At 37.7% G+C, this 24,341-nt stretch overlaps 1 protein-coding gene across 3 annotated transcripts in view; it reads left to right on the top strand.

Annotated features, from left to right (window-relative positions):
* Positions 1 to 24,341, top strand: part of RTN4 (reticulon 4) — a 71,620-nt gene continuing 47,279 nt past the window's right edge. The window contains exons 1-3 of one of the 3 annotated variants that reach the window (XM_055328207.1): positions 1 to 818; positions 19,664 to 19,720; positions 20,398 to 22,803. In XM_055328207.1, the coding sequence (XP_055184182.1) occupies positions 257 to 818; positions 19,664 to 19,720; positions 20,398 to 22,803 (3,025 nt within the window). In that variant the 5' untranslated portion in view covers positions 1 to 256. The remainder of the gene's footprint in view (positions 819 to 19,663; positions 19,721 to 20,397; positions 22,804 to 24,341) is intronic. The other 2 variants (XM_055328204.1, XM_055328205.1) reach the window with 2 other exon arrangements.

Here is a 24,341-nt window from a genome sequence, read left to right as displayed (position 1 = left end):
GCGGGGAATCGGCTGGCCTCTCTCCTTCGCTCGCCTGGGCGGTGGCGGCAACTGGGGACGGGGCGGGTGGCGCATCTCGGGCGCAGAGGCAGGAGGAGCAGTCTCATTGTTCCGGGAGCCGTCGCCACTGCAGGTCTCCGGGCTCTCTCGGCCCTGCCCCTGTCAGTCCTCCCCAACCCCCACGGCCGCCCGCGGCCCCGAGGAGAAGCGTCCCGTGGAGACGAGCCGCTGCAGCAGCATCTCCGACCCGCCGGCCATGGAAGACATGGACCAGTCGCCTCTGGTCTCCTCGTCCTCGGACAGCCCGCCCCGGCCTCAGCCCCCGTTCAAGTACCAGTTCGTGAGGGACCCCGAGGACGAGGAGGAAGACGACGAGGAGGAAGACGACGAGGACGAGGACGAGGACTTGGAGGAGCTGGAGGTGCTGGAGAGGAAGCCCGCCGCCGGGCTGTCCGCGGCGCCGGTGCCCCCTGCCGCCGTCGCTGGCGCGCCCCTGCTGGACTTCGGCAGTGACTTCGTGCCCCCCGCGCCCCGCGGGCCGCTGCCGACCGCGCCCCCCGCCGCCCCGGAGCGGCCGCCGTCTTGGGACCCGAGCCCCACGTCGCCCGCGGGGCCCGCGCCCTCCCTGCCCTCCGCTGCCGCAGCCTCGCCCTCCAAGCTCCCCGAGGACGACGAGCCTCCGGCCCGGCCTCCCCCTCCTCCCCCGGCCGGCGTGAGCCCCCAGGCCGAGCCCGCGTGGACGCCCCCGGCCCCGGCCCCCGCCGCGCCCCCCTCCACGCCGGCCGCGCCCAAGCGCAGAGGCTCCTCAGGCTCAGTGGGTGAGTGCCGCGCCCTCCGCCCCGCGCAGCCCCGCGCAGCCCCGCGCTCCCCTCCGCCTTTTGTGTGCACCCCCCGCTGCCTCGGGCGGAGCCCCCTTCCCCGCCCCGAGGGGCTTTGTCCGTGGACCTCCGGGCGAAGGCGCCCCCCCTGGCAGGAGCCGTCAGGAGCAGGGTGGGGCGGCCGCGGAAACCCGGGCTTGTTCTTTATTGTCTGTCTCGGAGTCGGGGAGCACGTGCACCCCGCCTGCTCCCGGCCTCCTCCCTCTGGTCCCTATTCTGCGGCGTCCCGGAAGTTAGGCCCCACCCTACCGGGAGCTCGGTGGGCATCGAGGAGCCCGGGTTGTGGATACGGGGGGCTGGCTGGGCCCCCGGGTGAGGATGGAAAGGCCTTGGCGCCCGTAATCTTTTGTCTGCCAGTCTGGGTTGCTCCCAGGGAAAAGGCGCAGTTCTGCGGCTGGTCCGTCTGGCAGCCTTGAGCCCTGCGCGGCACCCCCACCCCCACCCCCACCCCCACCCCCGCTCACCTTCTCCCTGGCCTGGGTGTCACCCCCCCCCCCCGCCGCAGCGCCTCGTTCCCCTCCCTCTCGACTCGCGCTGGCGGGGAGCTGGCCCAGTGGAAAACATGCACCCTGACCCGACCGCCGCGACGGGAGAGCGCCTCCAGTGGCGCGGCGCGCGCGGATTTGGGAAGGCGAGAGTTCTGGCAGAGCCCTGCCACCGCCCAGTCTCCCTCCTCGGGCTGTGATGTGGCGGCTCCCCGGCTAAGGCGCGCCGGGGAAGTGGCATCTGAGCACCTGTGGTCCGAGGAGGCGCGCTCCTTCCACCGGGCCTGGCTGGTCCTGGCTGCCGAGCGGGAGGATTTGCTGTCAGGGTGGTTTAGGCTCTTGAATCGGAGAGGAAAAGAGGCAAAATGGTTGACATTCTTAGGGAAGGGAAACCTGTGGGGTTTGTTGGTTTGTTTTCTTTCTTTCTTTCTTTCTTTCTTTCTTTCTTTCTTTCTTTCTTTCTTTCTTTCTTTCTCTTTCTTTCTTTCTTTCTTTCTTTTTCTTTCTTTCTTTCTTTCTCTTTCTTTCTTTTTCTTTTTCTTTCTTTTTCTTTTTCTTTTTCTTTTTCTTTTTTTCTTTTTCTTTTTCTTTTTTTTTGCCGCGAATAGGCCAATTGGCTTTGTGGCGGATTAGCCAGCCAGGAGACTTAATGTTTTGAGAAAGATTTTTTTTTTTTTTTCACGTAGCGGTTAGAGATACTCTTTCTTAGTAGTTACATGTTTTAGGTCAAATCTGCAATAGTCTGTAAACAGTTTCCAAATCTTTTTTTTTTTTTTTTTTATTCGCTTTAGTACTTGCATGTATGTATATATTTAAAGGAACATTGTTTCCTTACCCTTTTCCTTTTTGGGAAGTTGTTTATTTTGGAAGAGAATAAAATCAAATTTGTTAGAGATGGAGAATCTTACGAGTTATGAGTTTATTAGCTTATGTCTTGTTATTTTGGGGGGCAGAAAGTGTCCTACCAACAAGCAGTAGGAACTCTTTTTATGTATAAAAGAGCAAGAATCTGGTAGTGTGACTGCCTGCTGAGAGATCTTTATAGCCTTCCTTGTAGGATTTTACAAATGGTTCATTTTCTAGGAGAAAATGAATTTTTTTTTCAGTTCATTCCTCCACAATGGGGAAGTAAGCCAATTGTGATGTTTCTGAATAATGTTTTGATAATGACATACCCCAAAGCGTTTCTCAAAACACTTTACACAAGTAACTCAAAACACGTTACACAAAATCATTACACTAAAGATACTAGAAGATGAAGAGCGACTCAGTCTTTCATTTTCTGAATTAAAAAAACACGTGTAAGAGAAACTAAGGTGAGGTAGAAAAATAAAAAGTAATAAATTTGCAAATGGGAAATCTAATGATTAACAAAGGAATACTGATTTGTCTCATCTTGTATTCCAGCATGGGAACAAAGAGGAATTCTGATCTTTGAACATTAGGGATTCAGGAGATTGACATTCTCTTGGAATTTTGACTTGTGGAATACTAAGTTTGGAAGACAAAGAAGAGAATATTGCTTACTCAGGGACTCTTATCTCTATAAAGTTCCCTAATTCTGTATTGATGATAGCTATTTGGAAACCTAAGTGCTTTAGTAAATCACTGGACATCCATGATTATAGTCATGGATAGTTAAGCCAACTCTGTGAGTCTTGGGTTCTTAGCAGTTTGTTCATTCATTCAACTGATGATTGATTGATTACCTACAAAGAGACAGGTTCTCTTCTGGGCTGTGAGGGTATAGCAATAAGCAAGACACATGTGTTCTCCATAAGGGGAGAACAGATAATAAGCACATAAATAAGGAACTCAGAATAGTGATAAGGATGGTGGTATGGAAAATTATTGGGTTGTGTGTGGGGAGTGGTTTAAGTAGAGTGGCATTGAGAGATGCCTTTCTGAGGAGGTGAGATTTGAGCTGCAGGTAAAAATTTCCAAGCAACCCATAGGGAGGCAAAAGCCTTGAGGCAGGAATTAGCTGTGTGTGTTGGCAAGTCTAGTAAGAAGACTAATGAGGTGGCTCAGGGGTTGAGCCCTTGCCTTTAGCCCAGGGCATGATCCTGGAGTCCCAGGATCCGGATCGAGTCCCACATTGGGCTCTCTGCATGGAGCCTGCTTCTCCCCCTGCCTGTGTCCCTGCACGCCGCTGCCCCCCCCCCATCTCTCATGAATAAATAATTTTTTTTTTTTTTTTTTTAAAGAAGACTAATGAGAAAAACTTGTAAGACAGTGGTCAGGTGATGGTGGGGAGGTGGGGTAAAACTTAGATCATTTGGGGTCTCTAACAGGTCATGGTAAAAAGTTTGGCTTTTTAAAGAAGTTTACTTTAGAAATGTGCTCTTTAATAATTATATTGTGATTTTGGAGCAAAACACAGTTTTGAAAATGTAGAGGAACTGCAAGGACTGACGTGAGTAACGACAAAGTGAGAAATGCGCAGAGCATGGTTAAAGACATAGAGAAGCCCGATGGGAAGAGGCTTTTATTTACTGAGTTGGGCTGACTTCTGACACTTGTACATTTAACATTGTTGTTTACATAATTTTTGAATAAGCTTCAATTCCCATCATGAGGAAAGTAGTAATTTTGCTGATTACTGTTGTGCTTGGATCTATTGTAATGCAGTAATGAAGTGAGACGGAAGCCTGTCACTTGACCATTTTTCATGGAGAAACATTTGGCTTCACTTCGAAAAGGTAGTTGGTTAATAATGGGCTTTGAGTACACGTGAAGGAAATGCTGGATAGAAACTGTTGAGAGAAATGTAAACATTAACAATGACATTCATCTAGTCTTTGAAGCATGTTCTAAACCAGTATTAATTAAGATGGAAAACATGTGGTAGATCTGGATTCTGAGGGGGATTCGAAGAGTAAGGTATTAGGGTTTTATCATCCTGTCTTTCTCCATGCTCTGCCTTCTACAGTTGCTCTTGCTTTTGGTAATTTATATTATGAAACAAAAAATGTTTTTGTTGTTGTTGGCAAAATGTAAAGTTCTTTCATTATTTTTTACCTTTGTCCTGAGTTATTGCTTTAGGCCTTGGGAGGCCATTGGAGATTATTGAACTGAGTCATAACATCATGAAAGCAGTGTTAGAAAAATGAATTGATGACTGTCTTCGAGATAGTTTGGAAAGAACAGGGGACCTATTTAGAACACTTTTGCAGTAGTTCTGAAAGAGGTGACTAGAGCCTGAACTAGTTCACTAATATCTCAGCCAGTGAAATGGGATAGAAGGAGGAATATGAGAAATTATAAGAAGCATGGTTTTTGGCTACAAATCTCTGTTTTTATAGTTAGGTTTAAAAAAGATGTTTTATGAAAGAAAAATTGATAGGACTTGGAGGCAAAGGATATAAATACAAAGAAAAATAACGTTGGTGCTAAATCAGTTGCAGAGACTGTCCAAATTTGTTAATTGGAATGGAAATTTATATAGAATTGAATACTGATAAGTATAGCTTTTATGGTTTGGGATTAAAAATTATTAGTCTTTTATAAAGTCATTAATTATATGATTATGTACAGTGGCATAAAAGCACATAGTAGAAATGCTAAAAGATTTTGAGTGATGAGTGATGTATAGTTTAAAATCTTAAGTACCAGTTCTTAATCTAAAATTCAAATAAACAGTGATGTGACACTACCAGGAAGCAGTTGCTTCTAAAAGAGCTATCCTGCCTGTTCCATTCCCCATCCTCCTTCGAAAACGGTAACAAGGAAAGAACTGATGAATTTACAGATTCTAAATAATTTCTCTTGCTAAGCCATTTGTAATTTCTGACTGGGAATAAAAGTTGGGAACTGTTCTGCTCATTATGGATAAGTTGAGTTACATTTTAGGTTGGTTCCGAGGATGTTCTGTGTCAAATTTATAGTCCTTTTTAGTAACTGGCAAGCGCCCTCAAACCTTTTTAAAATGAAGTGGTGAATATATATTGAACCTTTGGTAAATCCCTCATTATGAGGAATAGTATTTAAAAACATGCTTTTTTTTAGCACTATATCCCTGTAAAGTTGGAAGATTCGCTAACTTATATAAGAAATTTTCTAAAAAGCATATTATCTATCGTCAAATAATTGGCTCTAGTTTATGTGTAGTTACTTCATAATCTATCTAAAAGCAATTTATTTGAAACACTGCTGATGCAAGGCCCCAAAATAAATGGCATATTTTGAAGGTACTTTGCTAGCCCAGGAAAAGTACCTACCAAGTGAATGATATTTCTTGATTCTTTCCTGAAACTTCCGATTAAGTAGAAGTAATGTTGTAGATACATTAGCCTTACAGTAAGTACATTAAGACTTTTCTAAATATAGACCCTAGAAGGTCCCTCTGGGGGTGACAGCACCAGGAATGGGAACTGTAAGGGCAGACTATAATTCATCATTGTTTAAATGAATGAATATGACTTTTGTGGCTGGTTCCTGTAGGACACAGACCTGCAAAATGGTGGGACCCAGCTTTACTGCTGCTAAGGTCTTCTCAAACTGATGACCTCAAGATTCTTTTGAATCTAAAGGAGGAGTTTTAATAATTTTACATTTAAGCTGTTGATTTTGGTTTTTGAATGATTGTTTTTAAGTTGCTTTGCTCATGTATTCTCATAACATTCTATTCTTACCTTGTATATATTGTACTATATATGGTAATGGTATGTTTACTCATTTCTGTTCTCTGCCAGACTGTATGCTCCTTGAGCTAAGGGGCTATATTACTTTTTTCACTTGAAGAAAAGGACTATGTGACATATCTTTATTGCTGAGCACAGTGCCTTAGATACAGTGTAGATGCTCAGATTTGTTGAATGAATATGATAATATAGATGAAAACTGATCTTCAAATTCTGGATAGTTCTAGAATTGCAGTATTTTCTCCAATAAAAATCCCAAGTCCTATGAATGAAAGCATTTATTTATTTATACAAGGTGTATATGGATGTATCATTTTATTGATGAATCTCTTATGGATGGTTAATTAGGTTGTTTCTCAACATTTTCTGATATAAATAATGTTAGTGATAATACCTGTATATACTTCTTGGGAATACATGTTGTATGTGTTGTAGGATAAATTCTTGCAGGTGGAATAACTGGTTCAAAGGATATGTGCATTTAAAACCTTGATAGAGGGTTACCTGGGTTGCTCAGTGGTTAAGTGTCTGCCTTTGGCTCAGGTCGTGACCCCGGGGTGGTGGGATCGAGTCCTGCATCAGGTTCCTCACAGGGAGCCTGCTTCTCCCTCTGCCTATGTTTCTACCTTTCTCTCTGTCTCTCATGAGTAAGTAAATAAAATCTAAAAAAAGATAAGTAAATAAAATAAAACTTTGATAGATGATGCTGAATTGTATAACAAAGAGTTAAAGTACCTTTTCCTAATAATACCTTTACCAACATATATTGTGGTAAGACTGGTAAATGGCTTAGCAAATTTTCTTTTCTTTTTCTTTTTTTTCTTTCTTTCTTAGTTTACAATTCAGAGGCTTTTTTTTTTTTTGACTTAGGTGTCAATAGATTGTTTCTGATCACAGCTTTTGCTTATTTTTCTTTTGGGTTTTTGTTCTTATAGATGTAGGAACACTTGATCTGTTGTAAGGTAATTAGCTTTTTGTTGTGTCTTAAAAACTGTTCTTATGATTTGTTGCCTGTATTTTGACCTTTGGTATATTGTTTTGTGCAGAAATTTTATGTAGTCAGATTTATCATCTTCTATGCCCTGAGTCATATAAGTCATTGAGGTTTGTGTAGTTCTTAGGCCTTCTCTAACATTGTAAAAATTGTTCCCATGTTTCTCTTAGTAGTTCTGTGATTTTTATATTTCATTTTAACATTTAATTCTTTAATTCCCTGCATTTTATTTTGTTCTATAGAGTGAAGTAGTGATATAATTGTTCAACATGATTTCTCATTTGTTCCAAGACCATTTGTGTTGAATCATTCATTTTTACTATTTTAAAATGCCATTTTTGTCATGTACTTGTAGTATGGGTGAAATATTTCCTCTTTTCCATGTCTGTGTCTTTTCATATAAAGGTACCAAACTAATTTAATTGCTATAACTTACAAATGAAATATTAACTGAAAGGGCTTTTCCAGAATTACTTTTTCTGGCTTTCTATGCATGTATAGTTTTCCATATTATCTTTAAAATTTGTTTATTTAATCCTCTCTCCTTCTGTTAGAATTATAGTATGGTTACATTAAATTTATGCATTAATTTAGGGGAAAATTGATACATTTCTTTGATATTACATATTTTTTCTACAAACATTTTTATTACCATGTATTTTTAATTTATTTTTTACTTTTTTATTTTTTTATTTTTATTTTTTTACCATGTATTTTTTAAAATTAGTTTATAATTATGTGAAATATAGGCTTTCAAAAGTAATAAGTATTCTAGCCTACTTTGTATGAAACACTTTGAAATGCTGAGGTATATAAGTATTTGGTCCCCTCTTCTCAGTTGATCGTAGATAGATTGGTAAAGAGAAGTCATCTTACTTTTTTGTTTCTTAGAAAAAAAAATCTTGAGAAGGGAAGAAACATTCTCTATGCTCTTATAGTAAGAGCTGTAGCTACTAAATATTGGATTATTGTTTAAGCAGTCTTTGAATCCTTTACTTAAGTGGCCCTCTGGTTTAAAACAAAACAAAACAAAACGTGATTTCTTTAATAGCTTGTTCTTCCCATTGATGGAATTGTTACCATAGGTGAAGAAGGCTTATAAAGTTTTTGTTCGTGGTTCCTTAGAAGTCCAATGCTACTTTAAAAATTAGCTCTTCTCTTCTCTTCTCTTTTCCTTTCTTTACTTTAAAGCGAGACCTAGAGCTAAATGTGGGGACAAAGAGTTGAGTAGAGGATGCACTTTTCCCTTAATCTACATGCACCAGATTAAGGGAAAAATATGAGTCTCTAGTTGTAAAGAATTTTCTGCTATCTTAAAACCAGAGGAGTCTGTGATTGTATTGAAGAGCAATCATAAACTTACCTACTTTTCAGCAGCTTTTGTGAAAAGAGAAAAAAAGCTTTAATTGGGTTCTAGGTGTGCCTGCGTATTTTTTCTCTCCAGTTTTACAGATTGACATATAAACTTGAGTATTTGGAAGGTGCCATTATTAAATTTATTTATCTCAGTGTTTTGGCAGTGCTAGGTAAAGCTGATCAAAAGCATGAAAACATTTTTTTAAAGACTTACTTATCTTTAAGGTCAAGTGGACTCCTCACTGACCATAGAGCCTAGTGCAGAGGTGGATTCCCATGAACCATGAGATTTATTCCACCAGGCTTTCTTTTGATGTTCTTGCTAAAAATTTGTTAATGAAACATGTTCATCAGGAGCTGTAGTTAAAAGTTTAGCATTGATAGACTCAAGCCTACGTATTTTAATTGTCTGCTAAAAGAGTTGTGGGTAGGGATCCCTGGGTGGTGCAACAGTTTAGCGCCTGCCTTTGGCCCAGGGTGCGATCCTGGAGACATGGGATCGAATCCCACGTCGGGCTCCCGGTGCATGGAACCTGCTTCTCCCTCTGCCTGTGTCTCTGCCTCTCTCTCTCTCTCTGTGTGACTATCATAAATAAATAAAAATTAAAAAAAAAAAAGAGTTGTGGGTAAAACTGGTTAAAATTGCTTCGTTATGTTATAATTTTAGTATGTTTACATTGCCTTATCTCTTTTTTTTGGGAGGGATTTTAGAAGTTATACTCCTTTATGGAAAATTTGAAACATAAAGAGAATAGTGAATGAAACTTGACTTAGCTGTCACTGAGTCCCAACAGCCATCAGCCCATGGTCAGTTCTGCTAATCCCACACCCTTGTCAAGACTTTTGCAAACTGTAACTACTCCTTTTTGCAAAGCATAACTGCAACACTCAATCATCAAATAATTCCCCAACATATTTAACAAAAATTCAAATATCCAGCTAGTGTGTATATGTCATAAATGGTCTCTTTTTGTTTTTTTCTCCACAGTTTAAAAAAAAAAAATTCAAAGGTCTACATATTACAACGGATTGATTTGTTTTAGAAGTCTCATTGCCTGTCCATTGTTTGCTTGCACTCTCTTTCTGAAATTTATTTGTTGAAGAATGAGCATATACTTTTTTTCATTTTAATGTTTGTATTAAGATAAAATTTACTTGCAATAAAATGCCTAAATGCTAAGTTATAACAGTTTTATATTTGGGTAAGTGCATCTGCTTATTATCCCACACCACTGTCAAGGTAAAGAACTTTTGTAGATCCCAGAAAGATCCCTTGGTGTTAATTAAATCCAATTAAATCCAACTCTTGTTCTGTTCTTCCTCCATCCAGCCTTCCAATCCCAAGCAACACTGTTCTGATTTCTTTCACCACAGATTAGTTTTGTCTATTACATAGCATCATGTAAATGAAATCATATAATATGTACTCTTATGTCTGATTACTTGTATTCGGTATGTTTTTAAAATTTATCATTGATGTTGCAGAAATCAGTAATTTGTTCCTTTTTACTATTAAGTAGTATTCCATGATAAGAGTATACCACAGTTTAATTATTCATTCACTTGTTGATGGATGTGGATTATTTATAGCTTCTGGGTATTATGAACATTCTTGTATAGGTCTCTGTGGACATACGTTTTTCATTTCTCTTGGTAAAGAGAGTAGAATTTTTTTTTTTTATTTTATTTACTTATTTATGAAAGATACACAGAGAGGCAGAGACATCGGCAGAGGGAGAAGCAGGCTCCATGCAGGAAGCCCGATGTGGGACTTGATCACCTGACTACAGGATCATGCCCTAAGCCAAAGGCAGACAGACGCTCAACCACTGAGCCACCCAGGTGTCCCAAGAGAGTAGAATTGAGAGTAACTGAGTAGAATTGCTGAGTCATGGACTGTGTATATATTAAACTTTGTAAGAAATTGCCAAACTTCTCCAAAATGGTTCACTTCCAGCAATATAGGAGAGTTGTGGTGGCTTCTCATTCTCACCAACATTTGATATCAGTCTTTTTCATTTTAGCTATTTTAATGGATATGTAATTGTTTTTCATTATAGTGTTAATTTAGATCTCCTTAATCATTAATGAATTAGAGGACTTTTACATGTCTATTGGCTATGTGTATGTTTTCTTTTGTGAATATCCAGGTAATTTGCTTGTTGCTTATTGCTTTGTAGGTCTTTCTTCCTGATTGTAGGGAGTTCTTTATATATTCTGGATACAAGTCTTTTGTCAGATATATACATTGTGAATATATTCTAATCTGTAGCTTGCCTGTTATTTTTTTTTGATGGTTTCTTTTGATTAGTATGATTTTCTAAGTTTGAAGAAGTCTTCATTTTTTTTTCTTTCTTTGTGCTGTTCAAGACATCTTTGCCTACTCCAAGATTGTGAAGACATTCCGTTTTTTTCTAGAAGCTTTACAGTTTATAGCTTTATAGTTTCACGTTTTCATACACAGAGTAGGGGAAAGTGTAGCTACTGACAAGTAGAAAAATGCTATTTTATAAGCTTTATAGCTTTTGTGTTTAAATCTAAGATACATCTTGATTTAATGTTTTTCTGTGGAAGTGTTATAGATGGCGATTTATTTTTCATATAGATATTCTGTTATCCCAGCAGATTTTTTTGGGAAAGAATTTGTCTTGCTCTATTGCTTTGGTGCCTTTGTTGAAAATCAGTGGCCATAGAAGTATGTCTATATACATCTATTTTGTTCTGTTGATCTATTTTTTTTTGTATCCTTATGCCAATACCAGACTGTTCTGATTGCTATAACTTTACAGTAATGTTAAAATCAGGTAGTATGCCTACTCCAAGTTTTACTTTTTTTTTATATATAGTTTTGCTTTTTCTAAGTCCATTGTATGTATATATACATTTTAGAATCAGCATGTTCGTGTCTACAAAATGTCTGCTGGAATTTGATTGTGATTGCTTTGAGTCTAGAGAAGCCCATATAGAGAATTGGCATTTTAGAGTTTCACACATTGGGTATCCTATAACAAGCTAATAAGATAGCCTGCCATAGTTTCTTGAATGCTGGCAGAAGACACAGATGTCTGGGTCAGAGACAAAAGACTTCATTACTTAAAGCAGTGATAATAAATATCAGCATTTTCTTGTGCAGGTTCCCTAAGCCCCATTTCCAATAGGGCAGCACTGAGTAAGTGACATTTACGCTTGGCATGGGCTGTCTTGCAGGAGAGGAGCTTAGGGAAACTGAATTTATACTATGTAGTAAGTCTGCCTGCCTGTTCCACTTATATTGCATACAGTAATTATTTGAGATTCAAAGATCAATTATTCTTTAGAGAAATTAAGTGAGAATAGTAATGTGTATCTACTCATATTTACCATAACTTTAAAGAAGTTGTGAAATGAGAATATTTTGTATTCAGACATTTAACATTTTTGTTCTTTGTTTCTGAATATCCAGGTTACTACCTGGTATTGTGTTCCTTCAGTCTGAAGAACATTTATTGTAATATAAACATTTTTTGAACATTGAACATTTATTGTAATATAGGCATCTTGGTGATAATTTCTTTCAGCTTTTGTTTTCATCTTTTATTGTCTGATAATATTTTTATTCATCTGTATTTTTGAAGCATATTTCTGATGAATACAGTCAGTCTTGGTGTTCATGGTAATTAAGTTCTATGAAGTCACAGAAAGCACTGAATTAGCAAATACTGAATCATTGCCTTGAGGGGAAATATAGGATTAGGTTCCTATGAACCTCTAGTCATACCATTTTTGCTAACAATAAATATATAATTTTGTTTTTCATGTGTTTCTATTTTAAAGATGCATTATTTAATGTATATTGTTGATTATTAACATTAAACTCATGGCCAACAGAACTGTAACTCATGTTTGAATGAAGCTTAACTAACACATGCGTTTTCTCTGTAAGGCACATCATGGCCTTCTTGGGGTTAAGAACACTAGAGAGTACTAAAGCACTGTTTTTAGAAGACATTTTAAATAGCAAAGTCACCAACAAAATCACACACACACACACACACACACAAAAAAAAAACCCAAAATATGGCACTAAATAAACTGCAAAAAGTACACTTGTTTTTAGTATGACAAGGCATGAGGTTGGGTTGCCTTGTTTGACCTCACCTGGGGATGTATTTTGGGTGATTGGAATGTTTCACTCTCTGCACACGTCCACTGCTTTAAGTATTGCTTTGGGGAATATCAATTTAGTGAGTACGCAATTGGCGAATAGTCAATCAGTGAATAATAATTAACTATATATAATTATTTTTCATCATATAAAGATGTTATCTTTTGCATTCCATTAATTCTAGTGACGGTCAAGTCATTCTGATTGTTGTTTCCCTGCCTGTTTCCTTTGTTTTTAAGATTTTCTATGTCTTTGGTTTTCAGCAATTTGATCTCTACAATGTACTTCTTTGTGGTTTTATGTTTATTCTACTCAGTGTTTATTCATTAAGCTTCTTGGCTCTGTGGATTGGTATTTTCCATCACGCTTGTCAAATATAAGGTCGTTCTATCTTTATTTTTCTGCTTCAGTCACCGTTGCCTTTTTTGGGGACTCCAGTTACATATAATTTAACTGCTTAATTGTTTCACAGGTTGCTGAGACTCTTCATTTTTTTCCCCCCATGATGTGCTTCAGTTTGGATTGTTTCTATTGCTTGTTCTTTAAACTTATTGACCTTTACTTCTCTACTGCCCAGTCTTCTTTTAAGCCCATGTAGTGGAATTTTTCTTTCACTTATTATTATTTTCTGTCCTAGAATTTTCATTTGGTTCTCTCTTCTGGTCTGTATTTCTCTATCAAGATTCTCTGACCATTCACTCATTATGCCCATCTTTTGCTGTACGTACTTAATAGCTATTTTAGTTTTCTTTTTAATGTTTGCTAATGCAATGTTTACATTATTTCTTTGTTTATATTGGCTGTTTTATCTTATGCTCGATTTTCATATGTCTTTTCATGTCCAGCAATATTTTATTTCATACTGCTTGTCATGGATGTATTGTTAGTATTGTCCTGGAAGTCAATTTGCTGGCAAATCATCTTGATCTTTTGAAGTCTTGATTTTAAAGTTAGGGTCTAGAGCAAGTGTTGGGCTTTTTTTTTTTTTTTAAAAGAGTACAACAGTAAATATTTTAGGCTTGTGGGTCATACAGGTTCTTTCGTAACTACTTGTTTGCCCTTGCAAAGTAGCCATAGATAATACATTACATAAATGGACTTGGCTGTCTTCCAGTATAACTTCAGCCCACAAGCCATATTTTGCTGCTTTTGGTCCCAATTCTAGACCAAGGAATCTAGATTGGTAACCTTTAGTTTAAAGTAGTCTTCCTCTTAAGGTATGCCTTTTCTGGGGTCTCATTTTTATACTTAGGGTGTTGAGCACTATTTCTCCATGCTGGTTTGTTAAAGACTTTTGATCAAGTCTTCCAGTAGAGTCTGACCTCCAGAATATCTTCAGCTCACAGCTCTAAAATAGATTCTCTGCTTGGCCTTGGTGTAAGTCTTGTGCTCTATATGTGCAGCCTAGTTCAGCCGAAGATTTAAAAGGATGCTCTGTCCAGGGGTTTCTGGAGCTCCTTTTCTATGAAGTTTTCTTTTGTATGTTACCTTGCCCCACAAATTCCAGACAACTCAGCAAGAATGTACTATTCTTGGGCTCCTTTTCCATGTGCTATAGGCAAAGGACTTTCAAGCAGAAAGCCAGGGCATCATGTGTGCTTCCCACTTCTCAAGAATCACACTCTGTATTTCCTGTTGTCTAGGGTCTCAATGTAGTTGCTTCATATATTTTGCCCAGTTTTATAATTATTTATATTAGGTTAATCTGATAGAATTATTCTCATAGCAGAAATTCTCTATGATTTTAAAATGCAGCTTATTTCCTTGTGTTTTATAAATTAGTTATGATATTTATTGACCAGTTATACTTTGGGTTGATAAACAGGTTTCGAAATGAAGATGTCAAGAAAAATATTCAGTATAAGAGTATGTGAACATTAGTGAGATTGTGACAGCATATTTTGAATTGACCAGTAATAAGTTAAAAGCTGATGTAACACTTTTACTTTTTTAAAAAATGACTGACTTAAAAATCTCTTCAGTGAACTTTAATTATGAAACTGATCCTTGTGTAATGGAAATAATTAGTATTCAAAGTATATATATAGTTTAGAAACAATCTAAATTTACACTCTAGATTTAAGCTTGAATAAGGAAATGAATCTAGCATTAGTGCCAGCAATGAGGAATAGTTCATTTGGAAAAAGTTGTTTTATGAATAGTACTCATCCTTCATACTGTCAAAAGTATAGTGATTCTATTCATTTTACTGAGGGTAATAAGGAAATAAACATCTATCTGATTATAGTGATAGTTAAATTAAAATTTTTTAGCTTTGTCATTACTAGCTATGTGACTGAATAAGTTACTTAATTCTCTGAGCTTAGCTAACTGGAAATGTGGTAGAAGATTAGCAAAAATAAGGATGAGTATGTTTGAAAAAGAAAGTAAGGCTCAATATGATGAATTTGTGCTTTATTGGATGTCAGCATTCTGATAGGCAGGAGGTGGAAGGAGGGGTTTGGTTAGGAATAGTTAGGTTATCATAGATGTCACATGAGAAGTTGTTGAAATAAGTTTAAATGGTTAAGTTGGGGCCATATGGTGCAGGGCTTTAAGGGTTTTCAGGTACAATTCAGTGGATAATTAGAAGCTTTTAAATAATGTTTTGTGCAAGAGAATATATAGAAATGCCTTTTTTTTTAAAGATTTTATTTATTTATTCATGATAGTCACACAGAGAGAGACAGAGAGGCAGAGACACAGGCAGAGGGAGAAGCAGGCTCCATGCACCGGTAGCCCAACGTGGGACTCGATCCCGGGTCTCCAGGATCACGCCCCGGGCCAAAGGCAGGCGCCAAACCGCTGCGCCACCCAGGGATCCCTAGAAATGCCTTTTTAGAAATATTAATTTGATGGCGCTAGAGAGACTTAATAGAAAAGTTTGGGCTACCCTTTTGCATATTATTTAGTGAAAACGTATTTATTTAAATATGCTACTGTTTTTATTTAGTGTGGGTGTATTTAAGTCCTTAATATTATTTTTTCTGTTTGTTCAGAATAGCACAAATGAGGTTGATGATTAAAGTTTTAATTTTATCCAGTAGTTAGAATCTTACATAATCATGGAAAGAGGGGGAGTTGTTTACCTTTTTTTGTAAGCCCAGTATTATAGGTGTATATATGACATGTTTCAGTAATTCAAAATGTTACACTTTTAATATAGTGTCCCTGATTATAAAATAGTTTTCTCGTCTGTGAAAGTTAAGAACTTTTATGGAAAAAGGAAGACTAACCTAAAATCAGTAATCTTTTCCAAAACAAAGTAATTTGTAGGTGTTTTAGCTTTAGAATTTGGAAGCTTATGATATATAAGTGTTGTCAATAAAAATTTTTCTTTAACATTCTTAATTTTATTTTTTAAAATTTTAAAATTCTAATATAAAGTCTACGAAAGGAAGTACTACAGAGTAGTTAAAGAAAAGCACATAGACCTGTATACTCTGAATTCAAATTTCTAGTCCATCATTTTTTCAGTTCTGTGACTGGGGAAGTTACCTAACCTTTTATACCTGTTTGTTTATTTCTGAAATGATAACAGTAGAACTTACTTTGTAGAGTGGTTTAGTATTGAAAGAACATCTGAAATAAATGTGCCTGGCTAGCATTATCATCTTTTTTTTTAAAGATTTATTTTGTCTATTCATGAGAGACAGAGAGAGAGAGGCAGAGACACAGGCGGAGGGAAAGCAGGCTCCCTGCCGGAGCCTGATGTGGTGTGGGACTTGATCCTGGAACTCCAGGATCATGCCCTGAGCCAAAGGCAGACGCTCAACCACTTATCCACCCAGGTGTCTCATAGCAATATCTTTATAAATGTTATTATATTGTGAAGTAGAAGCAACTAACCAAATATTTCAGATAATTATAGGGTATTTGCTGGATGACAATATATCTTATCTCAGGAGATCAAACTTGAAAGGCTGATAAAGAAGAATTTACACCAGTTGCACTTAAACTCCTTCCCTCAAAAGATAAAGCACATGGACTTGAGTTAGACATGTTTACATACTCACTCTTTGGCCTCCTAGCTCTGTGACTTAGGGCAAGTTGTTTCTAAATCTTTCCCTTCCCTTCCTCACAACATTTTGAGGTAGGTACTATTATTATTCTTGTTTTACAAATAAGGAAATGAGGCACTGATGGGATAGGTAATATTGTTTTCAGGGTCACACATTTGTAAGATGAATCTGGGATTTGAACCCAGGCAGTTTGATCCCATGATCCATGATTGCTTTAGGAGGAATGAGAGCAACTCTCTTTTTCTTGAGGGCCAGATGGTAGCAACTTATTCTGGATTTTTTTTCTAAGTGCTTTTAGAAATGCAGTACTTGTTTCATGGTTAATTCAGATAGACTCTCAATTTACAAGTTTTCTTTTTTCAAAATGTAGTAAATATTTGAAATACCAATTTGTAATCTTTCTCATTTGGCCAAGTGCCAGGAATATAGTTTTCACTATAAGAGAGATTCTGGTATTAGGAATAAGGATACATTTTTTAAAGTACTTTAAATTTTTGGTATAATTTTAGTTGTAATTTGTTTTCCCTCTAATTTTAACAGTAACATGTTTTGAGTTCACTTTCCAAGAAGACTGGCCTCTGCATTATTGGCTTTTATTATATTAACTAGCTGAAAAAGACAGCTTTTTTTTTTTTTTTTTTTTTTTTTTTTTAAGATTTTATGAGAGACACAGAAGCAGACACATAGACAGAGGGAGAAGCGGAACTCAGTCCCAGGACCCCGGGATCATGACCTGTGCTAAAGGCAGACACTCAAACACTGAGCCACACAGGTGCCCCAAGACAGCCATTTTGTTAAGGAGTTGCTACTTTTTATTTAGATGGAACAGCTGTGTAATTATTTGGTTTTGCTCTTTGATCTGCAAATCTCAGTTTTATACAAGACTATATAATTATTTTAACTGAAAGGAATTCTCAAATTCCGTCATTTACAAATGAGAAACTGTATCAAAGAAGATCGATCACATAGTAAGTCTTCTTGCAGAAGTGTGTACACACTGGGGCACTTAGAGGGCTCATTCAGTTGAGCCCCCAACTCTTTAATTACAGCTCAGAGTCCTGAGATCAAGCCCTACATTAGGCTCCAAGTTCATCACAGAGTCTGCTTGTCGCTCTTCCTCCCCTTGCTCACATATGCTCTCTCCCTATCTCAAATAAAACATTTTTTAAAAGTGTTCATATGTGTTTTATAAAATCTTACAAGTAGTATGACTTAATGGTTTGGATGAGTTGCCCATCCAACCCATTATTCTAGGTTATGAGAGACCTTTTTAAATGGGTATCGTGGATATTCCCCTCATCACCCCATCTAAGAATCCTTAAGATACTGTATCATGCCCAAGATAGATTTATCTAAAATTTATATGACATTGTGAATTTAACTCTCTTACTCATCAAAAGGAATATCCTTGCAAGACTGGTCCATGTTCATGATAACCACATCTTTTTTTTCCTGTTGATCAACATTTCTCAGCTTGTCCTTCCATATAGAAATGTCCAGATTTATTGGATCCTCTCCATTAAAGGAATACCTTCCTGTCATTCCTCAGACTATTTCAAATTATGTTTTGCTAGAGGCGCTTTTTTAGTGTAAAATACCTAGACCTTTAGCTTAAGATCTTCCAATTGCAGATATAAAGTGACATTGTGCAAGTTAGTATGCCAGTATGTAGTATATTAGTTGGCTCAGGCTGCCAGACCAAAGTACCATAGACTGGGTGACTTAAACAACAGAAATTTATTTCTCACAGTTCTGGAGGCTGGGAAGTCTAACTAAGATCAAGGAGGGTAGGTTTCATTCTGAGGCCTCTTTTCCTGCCTTACAGGTGGCTGCCATCTTACTGTGTGCTCACATGGCTTCTTAATGTTGCTCAGAGGGAGAGGAGGAGCGGGGAAGTGGAGGAAGTGTTGCCACAGAGGCATGAGCAAGCTCTCTGATGTCTTTTCTTGAAAGGGCACTAACCCTATCAGACCATGGTCCCACCCTCATGACCTACCAGCGGGCCCCATTTCCAAACACTATCACATTGGAGATTAAGGCTACAACATGAATTTGGGGAAGGGATCGCAAGCATTCAGTCCATAACAGTGTGTATTGGTCAAAAAAAAACGAGCTCTGGAGTTGAAGAGTCTCACTAGTTCTGTATTGAGTGAATTACTCCTCTGTGACTTAGTTGTTTTGATTAATTTTTTTTAAATTTACCTATTAAATGGGGGATATTAACTCCACTTAAAACAATAGAGTTGTAAGGAGTAAAATGAGTTCCTGCGTGTAAAGCCCTTAGAATAACAAGTATTCCTTGGGATGTCTGGGTGGCTCAGTGGATTCAGCTTTGGACTCTTGATTTTGGCTCAGGTCATGATCTTAGGGTCGAGAGATCTGCTTTGGTCTGCACTGAGCATGGAGCCTGCTTAAGATTCTCTCTCTCCATGTCCCTTGACCCCTCCCCACTTGTGTGGGTTCTCTTTCTCTCTTAAAAAAAAAAAAGTATCTTTCAATGTTAATTTTAAACAAAACAAGATTGATAATAATTATTTTCCTAATGACAATTAGTGTTTTCTTTGCAATTTGAACAGTGGTACATAGGACTGATGTCCTCACAGAATACTGTACAGTGACTATTAGAATGTTTTTCTTTAAAGGTAAACAACCTGGAATATAAGAAAATATGCATGATTCTCTAAAAGTGTTCTTCTAAACTGAACATGTGCCAAAAAAAACCAGATTAAGCAAAAGTAATTATTTTATTCAAATGGATTTTTAAAATTTTTGGCTTTGATTAGGGCAAATAACTTACCTATCTGGAAATGTGAATAAAAGCTTTAGATGCCACGTGATAATTGAGAATAATATTTTAAAGGCACTTTGGTTTATGAAATTTCTTTAATAGAAACATTATTGCCTCTTGAGAAATGATAGGTTGTATGGATATCATTTAATCATCTTTATAATAAATATAATTTAATCTGAATTAATGTTACTACTGATAGTACTACTTTTTCTTTCCTCTCTTGGCTTTTTCTTTGTAAAAGTTTTGTGTTAACTCATTACAAACTGAACCCTTGCTTGCTCCTCTTACCTTTAGTCTCCTTCAAACTCTGTCTTTATTTCTGCTGAGGTTATATTCTATTTGTTTTTCAGATGAGACACTTTTTGCTCTTCCTGCTGCATCTGAGCCTGTGATACACTCCTCTGCAGGCAAGTTCTTCCTGCTAGCCTTTTATTCTCTGTGTATTCTAACTTTTTAGTTAGTTTTATTAACTGTACAGAGTGGTTTGAGTTTACTAAAAATTAGCATGGTTCCAAGAATGTTTGTCTATTGAAAAAAGTTGAAATTTACATTTTATAATGCTATGTCCAAGAGAGAAATGGGCAGAACCTGATTAATAATTGGAAAAATGTGAGGAATTCTTGGACCCTTGATTTACATTATATACTGATTAGTCCTTTTTTCCAGATACAGTTTACTTGCTTATAGCTGAAGGGTTTTAGTAGAAATGAATACTACTCTTTGGCATTTAATTACTCAGTGTCTTTTCTTTACTGTCAAACTCTCTTCCCCAAATTCTTTTGTCTTCCTCTAAAATTAGTTAGAAGTAGCATTTCTCCATTGATTACACTTGAGGTTTTTTCTCAGAGACTTGATTTATGCCTTTTCATAGCATGTACTTGCCTCTGTAGCCATGCACGTTTTATTGACAATAACTTTAATTTTTTTAGTAATGATTCAAGACTACTTGATTATTATTGTTATTAACATTTAATTTTAGTTAACATTAACTCCTTACTAACAGTATTTTGAATCTGTCATAAAACTTGCATTAACTCTGAGAACGCTGGCATTCTCTAACTTTCCTTTCTGTCCATGGTCACAGAAAAAATTATGGACTTGAAGGAGCAGCCAGGTAGCACTGTTTCCACTGGTCAAGAGGATTTTCCATCTGTCCTGCTTGAAACTGCTGCTTCTCTTCCTTCTCTGTCTCCCCTCTCAGCTGCTTCTTTTAAAGAACATGAATATCTTGGTAATTTACCAACAGTATTACCCACCGAAGGAACACTTCAAGAAACCTCAACTGAAGCTTCTAAAGAGTTCACAGAGAAGGCAAAAAATCCATTTGTAGACAGAGATTTAACAGAATTTTCACAATTGGAATACTCAGAAATGAGATTATCATTCAGTGGCTCTCCAAAAGCAGAATCTGCAATAGTAGCAAATCCTAGGGAAGAGAATAAAGATGAAAAAGATGATTTAGTTAGTAATAACATCCTTTGTAATCAACAAGAATTACCCATAGCCCTTACTAATAAATCAGTTAAAGAAGAGGACAAAGTTATGTCTCCAGAAAAAATAAAGGACAGTTTCAATGAAAAAGGAATTGCAGCAGAAGCTCCTATGAAGGAAGAATATGCGGACTTCAAACCATTTGAGCGAGTTTGGGATGTAAAAGATACTCATAAGCAAGATAGTGATGTGTTGGCTGCTGGAGGTAATATAGAGAGCAAGTTAGAGAGTAGAGTAGATAAGAAATGTTTTGCTGACAGCCTTGAGGAAACAAATCATGAAAAAGATAGTGAAAGCAGTAATGATGATACTTCTTTTCCCAGTACACCAGAAGCTGTAAAAGATGGTTCAGGAGCGTATATCACATGTGCTCCCTTTAACCCAGCAGCAACTGAAAACCTTTCGACAAACATTTTTCCTTTATTGGAGGATCATACTTCAGAAAATAAGACAGATGAAAAAAAGATAGAAGAAAAACAGGCCCAAATTGTAACAGAGAAGAATTTTAGTACCAAAACATCAAATCCTTTCCTTGTAGCAACACAGGATTCTGAGGCAGATTATGTCACAACAGATAATTTGTCAAAGGTGACTGAGGAAGTAGTGGCAAACATGGCTGAAGGTCTAACCCCAGATTTAGTACAGGAAGCATGTGAAAGTGAATTGAATGAAGCTACAGGTACAAAGATAGCTTTTGAAACAAAAATGGACTTGGTTCAGACATCAGAAGCTATGCAGGAGTCACTCTACCCTGTGGCGGCACAGCTTTGCCCGTCTTTTGAAGAATCTGAAGCAACTCCGTCACCAGTTTTGCCTGACATTGTTATGGAAGCACCATTAAATTCCATAGTTCCTAGTGTTGGTGCTCCTGCAGTGCAGCCCAGTTCATCACAATTAGAAGCTCCTCCTTCAGTTAATTATGAAAGCATAAAACTTGAGCCTGAAAATCCCCCACCATATGAAGAGGCCATGAATGTATCACTAAAAAATGTATCAGGAATAAAGGAAGAAATTAAAGAGCCTGAAAATATTAATGTAGCTGTTCAAGAAACAGAAGCTCCTTATATATCTATTGCATGTGATTTAATTAAAGAAACAAAGCTCTCTACCGAACCATCTTCAGATTTCTCTGATTACTCAGAAATAGCAAAAGTTGCACAGCCAGTGGCTGACCATTCTGAGTTAGTTGAAGATTCCTCACCTGATTCTGAACCAGTTGACTTATTTAGTGATGATTCAATACCTGAAGTTCCACAGAAACAAGATGAAGCTGTGATACTTGTGAATGAAAATCTCAAGGAAGCTTCATTTCAGTCAATGATAGAACATGAAAATAAGGAGAAACTCAGTGCTTCACTACCACCTGAAGGGGGGAAGCCGTATCTGGAATCTTTTCAGCCCAGTTTAGATACCACAAAAGATACCTTATCACCTGATGAAATTTCACCATTGACCCAAAAGGAGAAAATTCCTTTACAGATGAAGGAGCTCAATACTGCAGTTTATTCAGAGGGTGACTTATTTATTGCTAAGGAAGCAAAAGTAAGGGAGAGTGAAACATTCTCAGATTCATCTCCAATTGAGATTATAGATGAGTTTCCTACATTCGTCAGTTCTAAAACTGATTCTTCTCCTAAATTAACTGGGGAATACACTGATCTAGAAGTATCCCAAAAAAGTGAGATTGTTAATGTCCAGGATGAAGCTGGATCATTACCTTGCTCAGAGTTACCCCATGACCTTTCTTTCAAGATTGTAAAACCTAAAGATGAAGATAAAGTCCATGTCCCAGATGAACTCTCCAAAGATAGGTCTGATATTTCAAAGGTGCCCTCACTGCCTCCAGATGTTTCTGCTTTGGCCACTGAAACAGAAATAGGCAGTTTAGTCAAACCCACAGTTCTTGTAAAAGAAGCTGAGAAAAAAACCCCTTCTGATACAGAACAAGAGAACAGATCACCATCTGCTATATTTTCAGCAGAGCTGAGTAAAACTTCAGGTAATCAGTCTATACATTGTTTTTGTAGTTTCTTGCCACCTTTTGACTTATGATGGAACATTCTACTACATTTTCTGTAGTATTATAGTTTATAGTGTCTAATATATCATGTTGAAAAGAATTCTTTTGTCCCAGAAATTTTAGTGCTTTTTTTTAACCCTTCTTATACTCATTACTCGCCCTTGCTCTAAACTTTTTTCCACACAATTATTCATTGTTCCTTTTTATATTATACCAGCGATCTAGAACACTTTATCAGAATTGGCTTCATGTCTTTCTTTTCTTTTCCTTCAGTATTTACACATAGCATGAAGAGCAAGAGGTATTAGAGCAAAATATCTTCAGATGTATTTACTATTGTTTTCCCAGAAATTACTTTACATTTTTATGAAAGCATACTTCTGTAATGTGTCTCCCAATATTTCAATATACTGCTGTGTTTTCCAGTAGTAGGTATAGAGTTAAGCATATTGAGTAGCAGATATTTTGTTGCAAAGTCTAAATTGAGGTATGCTGTAATGAATTCTTCAGAAAAGTAGGGGTTGCCATTTTTTCTTTTGACACTACATTTCCCTCCCACTTGATTTGTGTAGTGTTTTGCACGTATGTTTTTTTTTAAATCTTTTTTTAAAATTTTTATTTATTTATGATAGTCACAGAGAGAGAGAGAGAGAGAGAGAGAGAGAGAGAGAGAGAGAGGGAGGGAGGGGCAGAGACACAGGCAGAGGGAGAAGCAGGCTCCATGCACCGGGAGCCCGATGTAGGATTCGATCTCGGGTCTCCAGGATCGTGCTCTGGGCCAAAGGCAGGCGCCAAACCACTGTGCTACCCAGGGATCCCACACATATGTTTTTTATTTAGCATTCTAATTTAGCTGTGTTTTCTATGAAGATGTGTAGTGATTATTTATTGAGTATACTTACGTATTGGAGATGGGTAGTACTAGTGGCAGGGAGACCAGGTTAGAGATTGTTGCTATAATCTAAGAAAGAGGAGATTATAAATATTAAGGCAGTGGGATGAGCATGGAGACATTACTTGATGTTTGATTGGATATGGACATGAAGAAGAAAGGGAGAAGTTAAAGATGGCTCCAGGAACTGTGTTTTCAAATATACGTATGATAGTATGAGAAACTGAGTTAGGAAACATGAGAGAAAAAGTGGGTTTAAGAAGAGAAGAAATGCAGTTTTGAATATTGGTATTAAAGTAACCTACAAGACTTCTAAGAAGTTACACAAATGAAGCTTTTGAGAGAGACCTTGGCTATATGTGTATATTTATCCTGGGCTCAGAGACAGTAATTAAAGCTATAGATATCAACTAGGGAGAGCCAAGAAATGAGGAAGCTTTAAAGGTGGAAGAATTGGTCAACGTTATTGAATGCAAGAGAGCTTGAATAAAATAAGGTTTGAGAATTTACCAAAAACTAGGGGAAGTATTGGCGTAACAATGGCAGGTGATGTGGGTGGGCAGAGTTAGGGATGAGGAATGAAGGAGACTTGTGTAAATGGATACTAAATTTTTTAAGAGTTATT

Source organism: Nyctereutes procyonoides, unplaced genomic scaffold (assembly GCF_905146905.1).
Source record: "Nyctereutes procyonoides isolate TBG_1078 unplaced genomic scaffold, NYPRO_anot_genome, whole genome shotgun sequence".
Lineage (NCBI taxonomy): Eukaryota > Metazoa > Chordata > Mammalia > Carnivora > Canidae > Nyctereutes > Nyctereutes procyonoides.
This window is presented reverse-complemented; position numbering and strand designations above follow the sequence as displayed.